General features: G+C 38.1%; 1 protein-coding gene across 3 annotated transcripts in view; it reads right to left on the bottom strand.

Moving 5' to 3' along the window:
* Nucleotides 1-1,070: 1,070 nt before the first annotated feature.
* LOC127882101 (pre-mRNA 3' end processing protein WDR33-like) overlaps nt 1,071-21,076 on the bottom strand; it is a 68,893-nt gene continuing 48,887 nt past the window's right edge. For 2 of the 3 annotated variants that reach the window (XM_052430535.1, XM_052430532.1), the window contains 7 exons: nt 20,483-20,593; nt 19,423-19,520; nt 17,682-17,771; nt 13,578-13,760; nt 13,033-13,107; nt 8,518-8,538; nt 1,071-4,307 (listed from right to left, as the gene is read on the bottom strand). In XM_052430535.1, the coding sequence (XP_052286495.1) occupies nt 3,409-4,307; nt 8,518-8,538; nt 13,033-13,107; nt 13,578-13,760; nt 17,682-17,771; nt 19,423-19,520; nt 20,483-20,593 (1,477 nt within the window). In that variant the 3' untranslated portion in view covers nt 1,071-3,408. Of the gene's footprint in view, nt 4,308-8,517; nt 8,539-13,032; nt 13,108-13,577; nt 13,761-17,681; nt 17,772-19,422; nt 19,521-20,200; nt 20,238-20,482; nt 20,594-21,076 lie in introns of all 3 variants that reach the window. The other variant, XM_052430534.1, reaches the window with a different exon arrangement.

Genomic DNA, 21,076 nt, shown 5'->3' with positions numbered 1-21,076 from the left:
CATACCAAAGTTATACCATGAAATAAGAACTTTAACATTTTTACATTCAAGGTCACAGTGACCTTGACCTTCAAATGAATGACCTTGAAATGACCAGTGGTTACTAACTAGTTATGGCCAACCTTCTTGTCAAGTTTCAAGACTCTAGGTCCAAGCATACCAAAGTTATAACAACTTTAACATTTTTTATATTGAAGGTCACAGTGACCTTGACCTTCAAATGAATGACCTTGAAATGACCAGTGGTCATCTGTTAATCCTGGCCAACCTTCATGTCAAGTTTGAAGACTCTAGGTCCAAGCATACCAAAGTTATACCATGAAATAAGAACTTTAACATTTTCGAGCACGCCGCCCGCCCGCCACCCCCGCCACCCCCGCCCGCCCGCCCGCCCGCCCGCCCGACAACATCAATCTATAAGCCGAGATTTTTTCGAAAAAAATCCGGCTAAAAAGCATCAAAACTGTAAATGGGAACAAACTACACCATCAGTAAAACAACAAGATGCATTCCAGTGCGTTTTGTCATTTACCTTTAGTTTAAAATAAATGCAACTGAAGTTCCTGGCGTAATGGATATGATGTCCGCTTAGCTATCAGGTCACGGGTTCGATCCCCACTGTGGGAGCGTTCTTTAGATCTCCCCCAAGCACTGGTTCTACAAAGGTCCAAGACCCCTTGAATAGTCAAATTGCGTTGATTCTCCTGAGGAGCCCTGCACTTATTGGGAAGAGGAACAAGCAGTCCAGAATCGAAATTGTTTCAACACGTTTGTCATACATGGAACTCAATCTTATGAATATCATGATTGGTGTAGATTCTGACAAACTAAACATTATTTTTGGGGCAATATTTTTGTATTATTGGACAACTTTCATATGAATCACACCCACAAACACGTCCATGGAGTTCCCTGAAGATTAGATGAAAAATGCCGAATTAGAAGCGGTGGGAGCAAATGTGGAACAATGATCAACGGATGTTATAAAACTTTAAAGTATAAAACGTCAATGATTGTGGCACATAAATCATTCAAGGATGAAAATGTATGAAAATAGAAAACTTTACAGCAACATATCTTATTTTTATTCACATACATGTAAATCAATTTTACAAATAATGAATACATGAACAAATAAGCATCTAATGACATGTTATATTTACAATTTTCGATAATATGGACAGCAATGTGGCAGCAGTGTCTGTCTGTACAATTGAATGAGCATTCAGTTACACTGTATAAAGGTTTATCTACATGCACAATTTTTCACCAATAAGATGGCCCTTGAGACATCATCTCAGTTTTGGTGCAACAATTGTCCAGTATTGGACCAAACACACAAGTTTTTTTACTTTAAGTGACCTAGCTTAAACTAGGCATCAATATGGTCAAGATCAAGATGTGTCATAATAAGTTTGCAAATGAGGCATGTAGTGTTTTTTAAAGATTGCATCTGGCGACCTAGCATACTTTAAATGACCCACATACAATCTTGGCATAGACATTTTAGAAACAATGATATATTTCCAAGTACAATCAAGTAAAAAAATAGATGTTGCTTATAGAGTGGTGACCAGGTTCTGCTATAGTTTGTCATGATGCCCTAGTTTGTAACCCTAATATATCACTAACTCAATATTGTTGAGATACAGTCTGACCCAGTTTAATCAGGATATATCATATATGTTGCCTCTAGAATGGTGACCTAGTGTTAAACCTAATCAAATTCAAGCCAAAACTAAAGCTGATGGGAAGGTAACGAGCTTAAAATCAACAATTTAAGCTAAACGTGTGATGTTAAGACAAAAATGACTGTGTTTGTATTTTGTATCCTAAAAGCGACAGATATTACTTAAATCAGAGGGAAGGACAACCAGTTTTCACAAATGTCTAGGTTAGAACTTGGGGAAAAAGCCAGTTTGACTCAGCGTAGTCAAGGAAAAATGAGCTGAACTAGATCTGATTACAGGTACACATATGAGCAAGTATCTACATACAAAGGCACCTGTAAGTAAAGCATTTTACAGGAAAATAATGTGTGGTCAACTTAATAATGAACATATTGCCAAAACATTTGGTCACAGAATTGCTTTGGTACCTTGGATGATATAAAATGCTTCAATAAACATATTTAGCCTTATATTTACTCAATCTTACTGTAAATTACTAACCCCCCCCCCCCCCAGCAGTAGTCAGACAAATGATGAAACAACAAAACAAGTTTTTAATAAATGATGTATTCAACACATGTTTTATATCTTAAATAACCATGCTGTCATGTAATTCTGACATGCAAACTCTTCATGTATTTTAAAGAATTATGAAGCAGTTGAAGAAATAACATTTTATGAAGAATGCTAAGGCATTGCAATAACCTTATCGAATATTAACTGAACTACTCCAATGCAAGAAAATTTATCATTGTACATGTATTGAGATTTTGAGATCAATTTGTCCCAGTACTAATTAAAGACAACACATTATCAATCCCTTAAAGTTGTTCATGGTGTTTAAATTTCAGTGAAGTTGATTTCCTAGAATTTTAACATAATACTTATTTTTGAAAAGTAAGCGCAAACAAAAATCCACTTGTGTCTATAACAGTCAGTAGCTGAAAAAGGCTTTTAATGTCCTCTCAGTTACCAAAATGATTCACTTACACTTGAAGAAATTTCTAACATACATCTCATGAATACATGCCAGTGAAATTAACCCTTTGCATGCTGGGAAATTTGTCGTCTGCAAAAATGTTGGCTGCTGAATTTCTAAAATTAGCATTTTCTTTGATTTTTTTCAAAGAATACTATCAGAATAGCAAACAGTTTTGATCCTGATGAGACGCCACGTTCTGTGGCGTCTCATCTGGATCCAAACTGTTTGCAAAGGCCTTCAAAATTCGGTTCCAGCACTGGAAGAATTAAGGCATCAGCATTAGCACTAAATCTTCCCCATCAATGACTGATCTTTCATGCATGTCAAAAGACACTGATCCAGCCTTCAACAGCCTTTCTCTGTCCTCATCATCCCAGTGTATTCATCATTCAGAATATTTAAATGAGAGCAAAGGGTATTTTAATTAAATATTTCTTAAGCCATGGTCTTCAGTGACAATCACACAAATGTACGCAATGAAATCGAAATAATACTTCAGTTTCCTAACCTCCAAAGTTCTTACTCTTCCATTAAAACCAAAACGTATTTGAATAGCATTCTGGGAAAACTGGGCTTAATGCATATGTGAAAAGTGTTGTCCCAGATTAGCCTGTGGACTCTCCACTGGCTTATCTGGACGACACTTTACACTAGCCTGTGGATTCCGCACTGGCTTATCTGGACGACACTTTACACATGAATTGAGTCCAGATTTCCTAGAGCAAAGCTCAATTTCAAATGAAACCCGATGATCCCTCAGTTGCCTCCCCTGGCTCCCCTGCCTCGACCTCTGCTTCTACCTCCCCCTCTGTGATCCCCACCCCCTCTGTTTCCCCCTCTAGGTCCACCCCTTCCCCCTCTGCCACCCCTGTCACCTCCACCCCGATAACTGTCCCTGTCTCCGCCTCTAAAATTCCCCCTACGTGGATTGCTGTGGAAACCTCTCCCACCTCTACTTCCATCTTCACTAAAACCCGCGTCTCTTTCGTTCCAGTCATTTCGACCTCGGTCAGGACGGTCAATAAACCTGTCATCATGACCACCGCGACCTCTGTAACCATCCTGACCTCCACGACCTCTGCCCCTAGGCGTATGTCGGGCTGGTGGCCCACCCTCACTGAAACTATCGTCTCTGTCATTAAAGCCATAACCACCACCTGAGCCTTCATAATCCTCTGAGTACGAAGTATCATAGTCCTCTGGGTACATGTCTGTCTCGTATTCATCATACGAACCTTGACTGTCATTTCTGACGTCGTGGTAACCAGGATCGTCTGCACCTGCTCTTGGCTGGTAGCCCCCAGGGTAGTCTCTTGGAGGACCCAAAGGACCTTCAACCCCAGCCCCACCACCAATAGGTGGCGGACCACCATGGCCCGAGACTTTAGCTGGCTGTGTGGCCTCAATGTGTGATCTTGGCCCACCTGGAGGCCCATCACCTAGGAGACCGGTTTTTGGGGGCATTTTACCCCCGACCCCAGGGGACTTCAGATAGCTGGGGTCAGAATTGAAGGGCTGAGGTGGATACCCCTCCTGGCCCCTGAAGTCTATGTCTCCGCGAAAATCTTCATCGCCTCGCAAGTCCTCATCCTGCCTGTAGTCTTCATCGCCATGGTAACCGTTGTCGTCAAATTCTGGGTTGTCATAGCGATCATCTGAAATTATTATATCTTGTTTTTTAATTTAAGCTTTATTGCATTAAAAACACTCTGGCTTATAGGGAATTTTGTTAAATCTGACTTGGAGAAAGAACAGCTATTACATTATTCAATTGTTGAACTAAAGCATTTTTTTATATTTAAGGTTTCATTTCTAAGATCAAGGACACATAACTCTGCAAAGAATATCCCAAACTACACGCAAATTACCTTTTGCACTTCTACATAATATACATGTATAAAACATATCTTAAGTTTCATTTTGAGGGACAGAAAACTACTTTGAAGCACAAAGATCACATGTGCTGCAATTCGACAGACCAACCAGCAGAGTAGTATACCCTTGCAAAAAGTGGCTTTGAAAGGGCATATATGTTGGTTAAGCAAAATACTGGAATGTTGTTTTAACTCTCAATAAACTGCAATTTATTTGATTAGCAATACTTTATTATCATTTCACTCCTAGCAAGTGTATCAATCTATAAAACAAATGCAACACTTCCTTAAGTTCACACTAAAGTTGTTAATGTCGCAATAAATTTTGGCCTTGCTCTTTGAAAAGGGGCTTAAATGCATGAGCGTAAAGTGTCCGTACCGGCTTATCAGGAACGATACTTTCCGCTTTTATGATTTCTTTCCTTTAAAGAAAGTCTCTTCTTAGAAAAAACTCAAATTAGATGGAAAGAGTTGTCCCTCATTTGCCTGTGCGGACTGCACAGTTTAATTCTGAAAAACACTTTAAGCATTTGCATTAAACACCCTTTTCACAGAGCATGGCCCATATGTAATTCATTTATGACACAAATCACTCTTAGCCAGACCGAATTGCCAGACGGAAAATAACCCATGTGTATAGATAAATTCACAATATCAATCATCTATTGAACTGATGGATGTATCTCAACTCACTCAAACTGATGGACAAATCACAACTCATACATTTGAATGTATTACATCCCACCTGAAGTGACTTAAACAATCAGTAATCTGTTATAAACTGTCATTAATGATTGGTAAATTACACAAGCAAGACATTTTATTGTCTCATCAATCAACGTAATGAGTTATTTTCTTTTTACGGCAGACAGTTTTAAAATCAGGTTTTTCTTTAAATAAATGTAAGGAGTGTTAAGTGTCAATTAACCCAGAACCACTCTGTCATTTGATTTTATAAGTAAGCAAAGTTAGTAAACACGAATTGCGCATTAAACAGACAAGCGACATCATTCAACCTACTTTTTAAAGTTTGAATTAAATTATGTTTATGAAAACTATTGGAAGTATAAATAAACCAAGCTGTCCATTTAAACTTTATCAAAAATGTAGGATGAATTGCTTGAAAACATTAACATGAAACTTGTGAACTCAATTAGCAAAACTAAAACTCTAGCATTGTTTTTTTATATCAAATTTGGGTCCGGTAGGGGAACCCATTCCAAATTGAAAAAAATTATATATTTTGCCCAAATGAGACCTAGAAATTCCCTATTGAACGTTTCCAAAAATAATGATTTTTTTAATAATTCTAAACATGTCAATTATCTCAAAATCCAGCTCTGTAAGTTGAACCATAGAAAATATAATATTGAAATCACTTTTATTATCAATTGTTAAGTATTTGTTAGCATAACATCACCAAAATAAATATCCCAATTCTAGGCAAAAATATATTATATTTCCCAATCGAAGGGGACCCAGCCCCATTCCCAAAATGGTGAAAAAAACACTGGCTAGTATTGTTTCCTTGATTTGCATTCAGTGTGGTTTGTGCACATATTGCTCAAATTTCATGAGGTCATACGAGTATATATATATATAGTGAGGAAAGCGTAAATCAATTTTAAATAACTTTCAATACAGAATACACTTCCAATATTATGACTGTGCTCTGTGAAAAGAGGGTTAAATGCATGAGCGTAAAATGTCATCCCAGATTAGCCTGTGCATGCAGCACTGGCTAATCTGGGACGATATTTTCTGCCTAAATTTGATTTTTGCTCAGAAGAGACTTCTTTAACCCTTTGCATGCTGGGAAATTTGACGTCTGCTAAAATGTCGTCTGCTGAATTTCTAAAATTAGCATTTTCTACGATTTTTTTTCAAAGAATACTATCAGAATAGCAAACAGTTTGGATCCAGATGAGACGCCACATTCTGTGGCGTCTCATCTGGATCCAAACTGTTTGCAAAGGCCTTCACAACTCGGTTCCCGCACTGTAAGGGTTAAACGAAAAATATCATAAAAGCAGAGGAAAGTGTCATCCCTGATTAGCCTATGCAGACTGCACAGGCGTATCTGGGACTACACTTTAAGCGCATGCATTAAACCTCTCTTTCACAGAGCATTGCACATATTAATGCATAAAGGTCAGTGCTTGATTAATATTGAAGCTTTACTATATTTGATTTGAATTAATGGAGTTTTAACCCTTTGAGCGCTGGAACCGGATTTTGAAGGCCTTTGCAAACAGTTTGGATCCAGATGAGACGCCACAGAACGTGGCGTCTCATCAGGATCCAAACTGTTTGCTATCCTGATAGTGGTCTTAGAAAAAAAATAGAAGAAAATGCTAATTGTAGAATTCAGCAGAGGACATTTAAGCAGACGACAAATTTCCCAGCATGCAAAGGGTTAAGTTGTGCTTATCAGTCAGTTGAACATGTAAATAAAATACTAGCTTATGACAACAAAAATAATCTCTCTCCTTTCTGGGGAGTTTAATTTATCCTAAAGTATGATGTTAACCAATACCTCCAAATGTTGGCAATAACTAGTTTGACCGTCATCCTCATAATTTATTAACAAATCCTTCATGCCAATTTTGGCAATAAAAATCATGTGAATTGTCTGTTTTTCTGCGTTAACCTATTCCATGGGACTATATTTCATGTTATGAATTATTTTTCTCCTTTCGCAAAAATGTTTTCTTCAAAGTAAACAGTTGTCATCCAGTGACAATCTATTTGTATAAACTTCAACCAGGCTTTTCCATATTAACAAATCTTTCAATCCGCATTACACTGTACACAAGCACACTCAAATTAACCTCAAATCATGATGTAAGAAATCCAAATGATAGATTGACTATTAAAACTTCAGGTTAACAGAGGCTCCTTCATTCACTTTGGAAACATCAAAATTAAAATGTCTCTTTAAGTACAACACGGAAATGTTTAACGAGAATGCATTCTACTTTGTTTGATATATCAACCATTAAAATGTCTCATTAACTTCAATACTGAATTTTGTAGAATAAGATTGTGTGTTCTACTTTGTGTGAACTATTCACTACAAACAAAAGACTTAGTAGACAGTACTTTAAAGTAATCATAATATACTTTTAGTTGCTTGAGTAGCATATGCAACAAGATATGTATCCATTGGGAACTGATCTACCCTCATTCCGCTTGTGCTTAAAAATACCACATACGGAATAAAGCTCAGCCTAGATATAAGTCATGCATAAAACAAACTAAAAAGATTTTATTTCAAGTTTGATAGCAATAGCTTGGGTGGGATGGTTGGATAGTCCTTCAAAAACAAATAACCGTCAGAGACGGGCGATGCTCCCCAAAGGTTTTTTTTGTCACAATATTGCACTATATATCCAGATAAAAGGAAACGTCTTGAGGGGCATAACTTTTGACAAAATAATACGATGGATGGTTTAGCAACTTAAAAATTTCAAAGGGCCATAACTCTCTAAATAAATCATCTAACAGGAACCCACAAATAAAATGCGCATCTCCTCAAGGTAGTTAAGCTTTCCATAAAGCTTCATTGAATTTCAGTCAGTAGTTGGGGGGACAAGAATTGCACTATATGTACAGTTAATGGAAAATTTCAAAGGGCCATAACTCTGTGAAAAATCATCCGACCAGAAAAGGCAGATAATATGCACATCTCCTCTTGGTAGTGAAGCTTCCCATAAAGTTTAATTGAATTCCGGTCATTAATTGCTGAGAAATAGCCCGGAAAAAAATTGTGCACGGACGGACGATGGACACACACACGCACGGACAGACGAAGCGGCGACTATATGCTCCCCTCAAACAAAATTTGGGGGAGCATAATAAACCTGATCTATAATCAACACCAACCTATTATTCTCTATATACAAGGCACATGTCCTTGAAATATATGGATTGATAAATGATACTTACATTACACAATTAATGATATATAAGCATGTAAACTTAAACTCACCGATATCTTGGTCTTCATCCCCTGAAAATCAACAACATAATATTGTTTTGTACAGATGTCTTTAAAATAAATTGCTAAAAATTACAATTAACAATACAGTTTGTCATAGTGTTTTTCTTTTTTAGATGAAATAGAACAAATACCTTTTCAAGTTATTTAAGGAACAACTATATATTTAGGCTACAAATAGGTTTTATCTGTAGGCATGGAAGATGAAATATGAAGCTGAGAGTTGAGTTTGGTTACACATCACCTAAAACAATATAATAAATAATGAACAAGAAATGTGTCCATTCGACACGGATGCCCAAAACTCCAACTTTGTCACTTCAAAAAGCATATCCATGAATATGTTCCATACAATTGGATAAAACCCAGAATTAATGCCCAAGTTCACACAGCTAAAGTAGTAAAAGATTTTATCACATGCTATACCCTGTTTTCAATGTAATACAACCATTACATATTTTATTATATTACACATGTGTAATACAACATTTTTAAGCATTTTCATTGGCTTAGTTTTCGTTAAATGACCAATCGCATTTTGTTATTTTGCTTTGTAAAAGCAGAGGCATTCTAAATGACGTCAGGAAATGTAATTAATATTCGAGATTTATCATTATGTTTGCGTAAATATTTATTTAATTTGCTCGTTTTAAAGCATGTGATAAAACAGATCTGACACTCATTGTCATATGATACCATATTTTATTAAACTCGTCCAGAAAATTTGTTAGTAAGCTCGCCTTTTGCGAGCTTACTAACAAAAATCCTGAACTCGTTCAATAAAATATGGTATGATATGACAACTTGTGCCAGATCCTATATGTATGCCTAAGACATTATCATAAAGTTGATGAAAGTCAAATGAAAACTTTAATTTATAGAGTGGACAAGGCTAAACAAGAGTGTCACTCTGTCACAAAATACACCCGTTTGAGGGTTGGGAATACTTTAGTGAAGATCGGATGAAAACTACTTGAATAAGAAAGCAGACACCATGCTAAATGTTTAAAACATACTAATTGACCCCATGATCTAGTTTTTGACCCGGAATGATCGACCCATGTTCAAACTTGACCTAGACATCATCTAGATACAACTTCTGACTTAGTTTGGTGAAGGTCGGATGACAATTACTTGAATTTGAGAGCGGACACCATGCTGAATGTTAAAAACGCACTAAGTGACCCAGAGACCTAGTTTTTGACCCAGAATGACCCATGTTCGAACTTGGCCTAGACGTAAAATGCAACTTTTGACCAAGTTAGGTGAAGATAGGATGAAAACTACTTGAATAAGAGAGTCGAAACCATGCTGAATGTTTAAAATGCACTATGTGACCCCAGAAATAGTTTTTGGCACGGCATCGCCAATGTTCAAACATGGCCTTGAGATCATCTAGATATAACTTCTGACCAAGTTTCGTGAAGATCGGATTAAAACTATTTGAATTAGAGAGCAGACACAATGCTCAATGTTTAAAACGCACTAAGTGACCCCATTACCTAGTTTTTGACCCCCCCATGGCCTATCTTTGAACTTGGCCTAGAAATCATCTAAATAAAAATTCTGACCAAGTTTGGTGAAGATTGGATGAAAACTACTTGAATTAGAGAGCGGACACTATGCTGAATGTTTAAAACACACTGACAAGTTTTTTGACCCCGCATGACCTGTGTTCGAACCTGTCCTTGACATCATCTAGATACAACTTTTGGTCAAGTTTGGTGAAGATCGGATGAAAACTACTTGAATGAGAGAGCAGACAGCATGCTAAATGTTTAAAACGCACTACGTGACCCTGTGACCTAGTTTTTGACCCAGCATGACCCATCTTCTAACTTGACCTAGACATCATCTAGATACAACTTCTGACCAAGTTTGGTGTAGATCGGATAAAAAATACTTGAATTAGAGAGCGGACACAAAAATGTGACGGACGGACAGACAGACAGTGCGAAAACTATATGCCTCCCGTTGGGGGCATACAAACTAGAAATGTGGCACAGATACTGATAGCCACAACAATGGCTTGGACACAGGCAATTCCACTATATTTTCTACAGCAGACAAAAACACAAAAGTTCTGCAAAAACTGGCCACAGCCAAAATTTCTCCCTTACCAATCATCTACAAATAAAGACAATTCACTAGTTGAAGTTTGAGCAAAATCCATCGAGCAGTTAAAAAAAGAAATTCCAACAGTCGTACAGAGAGAAATATCAAATACTTTATGCCCTCCACTCCCGTCTATAGAAGAAACAAGAGCTGTCTCCATAGGATGACATATGTCCCCAATAAACGCTTTGATAGAAGTTATTGAAATGCACTAAGTGACCCCGTGACCTAGTTTTTGACCCGGCATGACCCATACTCGAACTTGACCAAGATATTGTCTAGATACAACTTCTGACCAAGTTTGGTAAAGATCAGATGAAAACTATTTGAACTAGAGCTTTGTCACAGACGTGACGTATACCCCCACATGCCGCTTTGACACAGACTATTCTGCAAGCTGTCTTCACAAAACAAGAGAATCTAAATGGTGATTTTTAGGAATTATTATGCCATTATTATTTATGGCCATTTTGACCTTAGAACTCTTTAATTCTTTTGCATGACACGCTGTCCAATGACTGTGAACAAAATTAATGTACTGAGTCATTTTAAAATCTCACAATTAATGACATAGTTATGGCCCGGACAAGCTAATTTATGGCCATTTTTTACTTTTGAACTCCAAGTGAGACCTTGACCTTGAAGATATCGACGTAATTCTTTCGCATGACACATTGTCCAATGATTGTGAACAAATGTACCAAGTAATTTTAAAATCTCACAATGAATGACATAGTTATGGCCCAGACAAGATCATTAACGGCCATTTTTGACCTTTGAACTCACAGTGTGACCTTGACCTTGGAGATATCGACGTAATTCTTTCTCACGACACACCATCCAATAATGGTGAACAAATGTGCCAAATGATTTTAAAATCTCACAATGAATGACATAGTTATGGCCCGGACAAGCTCATTTATGGCCATTTTTGAACTTTGAACTCAAAGTTTGACCTTGAACTTGGAGATATCAACGTAATTTTTTCGCGCAACACACCGGCCAATGATGCTGAACAAATATGCCAAAGGATTTTAAAATCTCACAATGAACAACATAGTTATGGCCTGGACAAGCTCATATATGGCCATTTTTGACCTTTGAACTTAAAGTGTGACCTTGACCTTGGAGATATCAACGTAATTCTTTTGAGCGACACACTGTCCAATGATGGTGAGGAAATGTGCCAAATGATTTTTAAATCTCACAATGAATGACTTGTTATTGCCCGGACAAGCTCATTTATGGCCATTTTGATCTTTGAACTCAACGTGTGACCTTGAACTTGGAGATATCGACACAATTCTTTCGCGTGACATACCGTCCAATGATGGTGAACAAATTTTCCAAATGATTTTAAAATCTCCCAATAAATGAAAAAGTTATGTCCCAGACATGCATTTGACCTTTCTTTGAACTCAAAGTGTGACCTTGACCTTGGAGATATCAACGAAATTCTTTCGCGCCACACACCGTCCAATGATGGTGAACAAATATGCCAAATGATTTTTAAATCTCACAATAAATGATAAAGTTATGGCCTGGACATGCATTTGACCGTTGAACTCCAAGTATGACCTTGACCTTTGAGATGTTGACGTACTTTTTTCACACTACACACCGTCCCATGATGGTGAACAAATGTACCAAGTTATTTTAAAATCTAACGATAAATGACATAGTTATGGTCCGGACAAACTTTCGGTTTAAAAATCACTAAGAGACCCTGTGACCTAGTTTTTGACACGGTATGACCCATATTTAAACATCACCTATACATCATCTAGATACAACTTGTGACCAAGTTTGGTGAAGATCGGATGAAATTTCGAGACAGACCAACCGACAAAGTGCCTCCTATATAGCCCCCATTACCAATGGTAATGGGGGTATAATTAGAGAGCGGGCACAAAAAGTGTGACAGACTGACGGACAGTGCGAAAACTATATACCCCCCTTTTCTTCAAAAGGGGGCATAAAAAAATGTCTCAACACTCGCACTTGTTAATTTGCTCAGTAACCCATTAAGACCTTTTTTTGTCAATAGGAATTTTTTTATATAAATAAAGGCCACTGTTAAAAGATTAAAATGCTTCATTTGAAAAAGTTACTGATGACAAGCAAACAGCATTAAACTTGAAAAGACTGAGAGTAACTTGCAGGCAGTTCTGGTTTTAAACTGGTTGTATATAGCCACTTTCACTTTGTTTCTGAGCAGGGAGGGTTAAACAACACATAAGCATTACCTTTATGAAGTTTTGACAAACAAACAGCATAAAACCTGAACAAAATACGAGTTACCTGCAAACTGTTCTGGTTTTATGCTGGTTGCATATAGACATTTTGACTTTGTTTCTGAGCAGAAAGAGTTAAACAAAACATAAGAGTTACCTTTCTGATGTTTTGAAGGTGGGGCTATTTCCAGCGAAAGTAGTGATTTTATTCCACCTCGCTTCTTTTGAACCTCTGCAAAAGAGCAATTAACAGTCACAAATATTGCTTAATTAAATTTGACAAGCAAAGCTGCCAATTGAAAGAAATAAAAGTCTTGTTTCCTTATAAATTATCAATAAACCCTGAACTATTACATGTACTGCCTCATTGTGACATTTTGGGAATGGAATGGGGCATCTTTGAATTAGGAAAACACGTGTTGTTAAAACAATTACAGGGAAAAAAAGTGTTGTTGTTTTTTTGCTCACAAATTATTTATCATTGAGAATAAAAGTTTTTTAATTTTATATTTTATAATATTTATAATTTTAAGTATCAACTGATAGAGCCGGATGAAGATAAATTAAATGTTGAGATTATTTTTTTTAACCTTCACTTGCAAATTTTAAGGTACCATTTGGGACAAATATGTACTTTTTCAGTTGGGAATGGATCAATACAACAGCCCTGAGTTTGAACAACAAAACAAACTGTTAACAAACCTTCTGTCTTTACGATGGTGGGCTGCTGATTGGTGACCCAGGCGTGCTCAAAGGTCTTCGGTATGGGGCGTGTGTACGGGGCCTTGCGGAAGCGCCGCTCATCAGGTCTGGGCTCCTCCTTGAAATACTCCTTGTCTGTTGACCAGTCCAGTCCCGGAATGGATGGCAACTCATCCTCAGGGTCTGTGTGTATAACAGCGGAAAGGGTTGTTGCTGATTTTATGGCTGACTAATAAACAAAGCGGAATACAACATGGAGAGCCTAGCTCAACTGAGCTTGATGCATGTGTGCAAAGTAAAATATCGATTTAAGGCGGAAAGTGTTGTCCCTGATTAGGCTGTTTAGACTAGGTCCTCAAGATCCTTGAGCGCTTACTTAAGAATCTGTAGCTCAGTGGTGTAATTCTCATCTAGATTTATGGTCCGCACAGGCTAATCTAGGAAGACACAATAAGCTGGATTTTGGGTTAAAAGAGACGTCCTTTAAACCAAAACATTCCATAAAAGTAAAATGTGTTGTCCCTGATTAGCATGTGAAGACTGCACAGACTTATCAGGGATGAAACATTACTAGATGCATTAAGCTAAGTTTTCACATAACAAGGCCTTATTAACAAGAAGACAATCAGGTTCAGGGAAAGCTCACCTGATAAACTGTAGCTCAGTGGTGTAATACTTGAATACCTCTGATTTGGGGCTACTTTTGACAACAGAGGCATAATTTGAACTCATTTGAACATATCTTTCTATGTAAGCATAAATGATACATCTCACACATCAGACCAAAGTCAACCCCAGAGGCCAAATTTAAAGGCATAAATGATACATCTCACACATCAGACCAAAGTCAACCCCAGAGGCCAAATTTTAAGGCATAAATGATACATCTCACACATCAGACCAAAGTCAACCCCAGAGGCCAAATTTTAAGGCATAAATGATACATCTCACACATCAGACCAAAGTCAACCCCAGAGGCCAAATTTTAAGGCATAAATGATACATCTCACACATCAGACCAAAGTCAACCCCAGAGGCCAAATTTTAAGGCATAAATGATACATCTCACACATCAGACCAAAGTCAACCCCAGAGGCCAAATTTTAAGGCATAAATGATAATCTCACACATCAGACCAAAGTCAACCCCAGAGGCCAAATTTTAAGGCATAAATGATACATCTCACACATCAGACCAAAGTCAACCCCAGAGGCCAAATTTTAAGGCATAAATGATACATCTCACACATCAGACCAAAGTCAACCCCAGAGGCCAAATTTTAAGGCATAAATGATACATCTCACACATCAGACCAAAGTCAACCCCAGAGGCCAAATTTTAAGGCATAAATGATACACCTCACACATCAGACCAAAGTCAACCCCAGAGGCCAAATTTTAAGGCATAAATGATACATCTCACACATCAGACCAAAGTCAACCCCAGAGGCCAAATTTTAAGGCATAAATGATACATCTCACACATCAGACCAAAGTCAACCCCAGAGGCCAAATTTTAAGGCATAAATGATACATCTCACACATCAGACCAAAGTCAACCCCAGAGGCCAAATTTTAAGGCATAAATGATACATCTCACACATCAGACCAAAGTCAACCCCAGAGGCCAAATTTTAAGGCATAAATGATACATCTCACACATAAGACCAAAGTCAACTCCAGAGGCCAAATTTTAACAAAACCCAATAGAGGACCACTCTGTGATGCTACATACCAAAAAAAGTTTATAAAATCAAAAACAACAAGGGCTGTTTGTAAAACATGCATGCCCCCCATATGAGCTCTACCTTGTAGTGACAGCCATTGTGTGAATATGTTTTTTGTCACTGTGACCTTGACCTTTGACCTAGTGACCTGAAAATCAATAGGGGTCATCTGCGAGTCCTGATCAATCTACCTATCAAGTTTCATGATCCTAGGCATAAGCGTTCTTGAGTTATCATCCGGAAACCATTTTACTATTTCGGGTCACCATGACCTTGACCTTTGACCTAGTGACCTCAAAATCAATAAGAGTCATCTGCGAGTCATGATCAATGTACCTATGAAGTTTAATGATCCTAGGCATAAGCGTTATTGAGTTATCATCTGGAAACCATTTTACTATTTCGGGTCACCGTGACCTTGACCTTTGACCTAGTGACCTGAAAATTAATAGGGGTCATCTGCGAGTCATTATCAATCTACCTATCAAGTTTCATGATCCTAGGCATAAGAGTTCTTGAGTTATCATCCGGAAACCATTTTACTATTTCGGGTCACCGTGACCTTGAGCTCTGACCTAGTGACCTGAAAATCAATAGGGGTCATCTGCCAGTCATTACCAATCTACCTATGAAGTTTCATGATTCTAAGCATAAGCGTTCTTGAGTTATCATCCGGAAACCATTTTACTATTTCAGGTCGCCGTGACCTTGACCTTTGACCTAGTGACCTGAAAATCAATAGGGGTCATCTGCCAGTCATTATCAATCTACCTATCAAGTTTCATGATTCTAGGCATAAGCGTTCTTGAGTTATCATCCGGAAACCATTTTACTATTTCGGGTCACCGTGACCTTGACCTTTGACCTAGTGACCTGAAAATCAATAGGGGTCATCTGCCAGTCATTATCAATCTACCTATCAAGTTTCATGATCCTGGGCATAAGCGTTCTTGAGTTATCATCCGGAAACCATTTTACTATTTCGGGTCACTGTGACCATGACCTTTGACCTAGTGACCTCAAAATCAATAGGGGTCATCTGCGAGTCATGATCAATGTTCCTATGACGTTTCATGATCCTAGGCCCAAGCGATCTTGAGTTATCATCCGGAAACCACCGGGTGGACCGACTGAAAGACCGACAGACAGACATGAGCAAAGCAATATACCCCCTCATCTTCGAAGGGGGGCATAATAAATGTTGAAAAATCACAAAAATGAGAGGCTTGCAAAATATATATCATTCAAGATTTGTAAAATAAAAAACTTGAGAGTTTTGTGAAATAAAATAGCTTTGTAAAATAACAAACATTCGATCTTTGTATATTCATAAACATTTGAGCTTTGTAAAATCACGATTACCTGTGATAAATGATTGCACGCTATAAATGGTTTTCTACGTTACCTGGTAGTTCCTCTTTCTCAGGTGGCAGACCATGTTCAAGTCCCATTACATTACCTGGTAGTTCCTCTTTCTCAATTGGCAGGCCATGTTCAAGTCCCATTATTTTACCTGGTAGTTCCTCTTTCTCAGGTTGCAGGCCATGTTCAAGTCTCATTATGTTACCTGGTAGTTCCTCTTTCTCAGGTGGTAGACCATATTCAAGTCCCATTATGTTACCTGGTAGTTCCTCTTTCTCAGGTGGCAGACCATGTTCAAGTCCCATTATGTTACCTGGTAGTTCCTCTTTCTCAGGTAGCAGGCCATGTTCAAGTCCCATTATGTTACCTGGTAGTTCCTCATTCTCAGGTGGTAGACCATGTTCAAGTCCCATAATGTTACCTGGTAGTTCCACTTTCTCAGGTGGCAGGCCATGTTCAAGTCCCATTATGTTACCTGGTAGTTCCTCTTTCTCAGGTGGTAGACCATGTTCAAGTCCCATTACATTACCTGGTAGTTCCTCTTTCTCAGGTGGTAGACCATGTTCAAGTCCCATTACATTACCTGGTAGTTTCTCTTTCTCAGGTGGATGGCCATGTTCCAAGTCCCATTACATTACCTGGTAGTTCCTCTTTCTCAGGTGGTAGGCCATGTTCAAGTCCCATTATTTTACCTGGTAGTTCCTCTTTCTCAGGTGGTAGACCATGTTCAAGTCCCATTATTTTACCTGGTAGTTCCTCTTTCTCAGGTGGTAGACCATGTTCAAGTCCCTTTATGTTACCTGGTAGTTCCTCTTTCTCAGGTGGCAGGCCATGTTCAAGTCCCATTATGTTACCTGGTAGTTCCTCTTTCTCAGGTGGCAGACTATGTTCAAGTCCCATTACGTTACCTGGTAGTTCCTCTTTCTCAGGTGGTAGACCATGTTCAAGTCCCATTATGTTACCTGGTAGTTCCTCTTTCTCAGGTGGTAGACCATGTTCAAGTCCCATTACATTACCTGGTAGTTCCTCTTTCTCAGGTGGTAGACCATGTTCAAGTCCCATGCCGGGCAGTGCCGTCTTCATCTCCCCCAGTTGTACATCAGTGTCTGAAAAAAAAGAAAAAAAGAAACACAAATGAGTGTTAAGTGTCATCCCAGATTAGCCTGTGCAGTTGGCACAGGCTTATCATGAACGACACATTCAGTCTCATCTTACATTTAGTATTGTTCTGAAAAAAAAACAGACTCAATACACCTGCGTTTAATGTCTCATCAATTAGCCTGTGCAGTCTGCTCAGGATAATCTGAGATGACACTTTCTGCTCTTTTTGTTTAAAAAAGTATATTTTAAACAAAATGCAGTCTAGGTTGAAAATGATGTTTCTTGTTAGCCTGTGCAGGCTCCAAAAGCCTATCTGGGATGACACTTAACTGACATTAAGTCCTTTTTTCCAGAAAGAGACTTGAATACATATTAGTTTTTCAATGGGCTAATGATCACAACATGCCAAAATGGTAAAGTTTTACCTTTTACCACACAGATACGTTTTTTGACGAATTTGTAGTATCTCAGAAAAATATATTTAATGAAAGACCTTTCTTACTAGATTCAAATTTTAAAGGATCCATTTCCAACCCTCAGATACTGATGAGCAGCAAACAGCATAAAACCTAAACAGCTTGACCTTGACATTTTAGGTCGAGACCAGTATTTCATGCAACACATCAAATAATGATGGTTAACATGTGTGCAGTTGTTTTCAAATCCATCAATACATCCCAAAATAAATACTGAGACAGGATTGTAGTTGTTTTATGGCGGAATTTACCTTTGATCTCTGAGAGTTGCCTTGACTTTCTATGTACAAATGAGCAATATTAATGGTTGACAACATGTAAATGTAAGAATACTTTAACTCTAAAGAGCCAGAAACTTTAGGAATTTAACTAATTATTTCCTAGGTATTTCTTAGAATTTCCCCAAGATGAATTTCTAATACAGGCCCCATGTTATGAGCATGCAAAATAGGATGCCTATACTGTCAATAAAAGCAACTCATAAACCTAACCTATTCCAAACCAGTACATTTAAAAGAATAAAAGTGCACGTTTTTCAGGTGATTTGTTGTTTTTTTTTTGGTGGGGGGGGGGGCTTAAGCACTTAAATAACCTGATAGTACAAAAGTATTACGCCTATACCACTCAGAAACACACTTTGACATGTTTGTATTCCCTTAGAAACTCAAACTACATTTAAGACCATTCTTTCTAGAAGCAAGTTTTAAGTGCTTCATTTCCAACACTTAAATAAGGTACTAATGTGCAGCAAACAGCATAAAACCTGAACAGACTGCGAGTTACTCGCAGGCTGTTCTGGTTTTATGCTGTTTGCATAGAGACATGTTCATGCTGCTTTTGAGCAAAAGTAACAAGAGATTGCCAAGCAATATGGTCTCCTACCAGCTCCACCATTGTCAGAAATTACACCATTGTCAGAAATTATTTTTTTAATTTGTTATTTGTTGCCACAGCAACAAGAATTTTTGACGTAGGAACAAAATAAAATGACGTGCATAATGTCCATATTGCCATCTATCCATGTTTCAAGTTTCATGAAAAAATATTAAGAACTTGTAAAGTTATGCAGGATCCAGAAAAGTGTGACAGACAGACTGACAGACAGACTGACTGATGGAGCGCAAACCATAAGTCCCCTCCGGTGAAACTGGTAGGGGACAATAAGCACTGTGTCACTTACCCATGTCTATAGGCTCCCCATCAGGACCTATAATTGCTATATTGAGATTGTACTTGTCTCTCATTGCATCACCGGGACGATTGCGCGTCCAGAATTTACTGAAAAGAAAAGATGCTGTTTATGATTACAATGATTTATTAAACAAATAATGAATTGCTTATTGGTGAATAATATTCACAGAAAGGTGTGTTTTTTAAACTTGCTAATAAAAGTAAAAGCTAAATTGTACCACTGGTATAATCAGATAAGAATCTGGGCTACATTTGGAATCATTTGTTGTTTTCTGTCTGAGGCAAAATGAACAGGTTTCATAACATGTTGAGATATGGTTTAAAAAACTAGCCCAAATAAACTGACAGATAAACAATGTCATCCAAATCACTCAGCACAAGTTTTTGCAAGGAATGAGTCTCAGTGGCAGGTTCCAGCACATGCACAGGTACAAAAAAGGTGTCGTAATGTAATGCATATGGTGTCTTCCAAGCCCATAGAAACCAAGTACTGATTCTACCCAGGAAACAGACTCAATAATTTTTTCAATAACCCAAAGATGTTTGCGCTGAAATAAACTACAGACAAACGGTACTTACGTGGAATTATCATTTGACGTGGAGGCCAGTACATGACCTAAAGTATGAGAAGCCAGGACCCAGATGATAACAGACACAAGATATCAGTATTTATGTGAAATGATTATTAGAGGCTGAGGCCAATACATGACCTAGAGGATGCCAAGCCAGGACCCAGATGATAACAGACACAAGATACAGGTACTTACGTGGAATGATCGTTAGAGGCTGAGGCCAGTACATGACCTAGAGGATGCCAAGCCAGGACCCAGATGATAACAGACACAAGATACAGGTACTTACGTGGAATGATCATTAGAGGCTGAGGCCAGTACATGACCTAGAGGATGCCAAGCCAGGTCCCAGATGATAACAAACACAAGATACGGGTACTTACGTGGAATGATCGTTAGAGGCTGAGGCGAGTACATGACCTAGAAGATGCCAAGCCAGGTCCCAGCTGATAACAGACACAAGATACAGGTACTTACGTGGAATGATCATTAGAGGCTGAGGCTAGTACATGACCTAGAGGATGCCAAGCCAGGTCCCAGATGATGGCATCGTGTGCCTCCTCCATAGATCCCACCTCCTTCTCTGTTCTGTAAATAAATTTTTGTCATTATTTGATTTTTTAAAAATTAATTCATGTAAATGAAGTAATAGTTGCCCTTACTTCAATTTAAATTAGTATGTTTCTTCTTTTTAAATTGTTGTTGCTCTCTGCTTTTTTTCTCATTATTTTTTTTTATTATGCCCCCCTTCGAAGAAGAGGGGGTATATTGCTTTGCTCATGTCTGTCGGTCGGTCGGTCCGTCCACCAGGTGGTTGTCGTATGATAACTCAAGAACGCATACGCCTAGGATCATGAAACTTCATAGGTAGATTGATCATGACTCGCAGATGACCCCTATTGATTTTGAGGTCACTAGGTCAAAGGTCAAGGTCACGGTGACCCGAAATAGTAAAATGGTTTCCGGATGATAACTCAAGAACGCATACGCCTAGGATCTTGAAACTTCATGGGTAGATTGATCATGACTCGCAGATGACCCCTATTAATTTTGAGGTCACTAGGTCAAAGG

This window comes from Dreissena polymorpha, chromosome 5, assembly GCF_020536995.1.
Source record: "Dreissena polymorpha isolate Duluth1 chromosome 5, UMN_Dpol_1.0, whole genome shotgun sequence".
Lineage (NCBI taxonomy): Eukaryota > Metazoa > Mollusca > Bivalvia > Myida > Dreissenidae > Dreissena > Dreissena polymorpha.
Note: the sequence above shows the minus strand (reverse complement) of the source record. Positions and strands in the feature narration are given on the sequence as shown.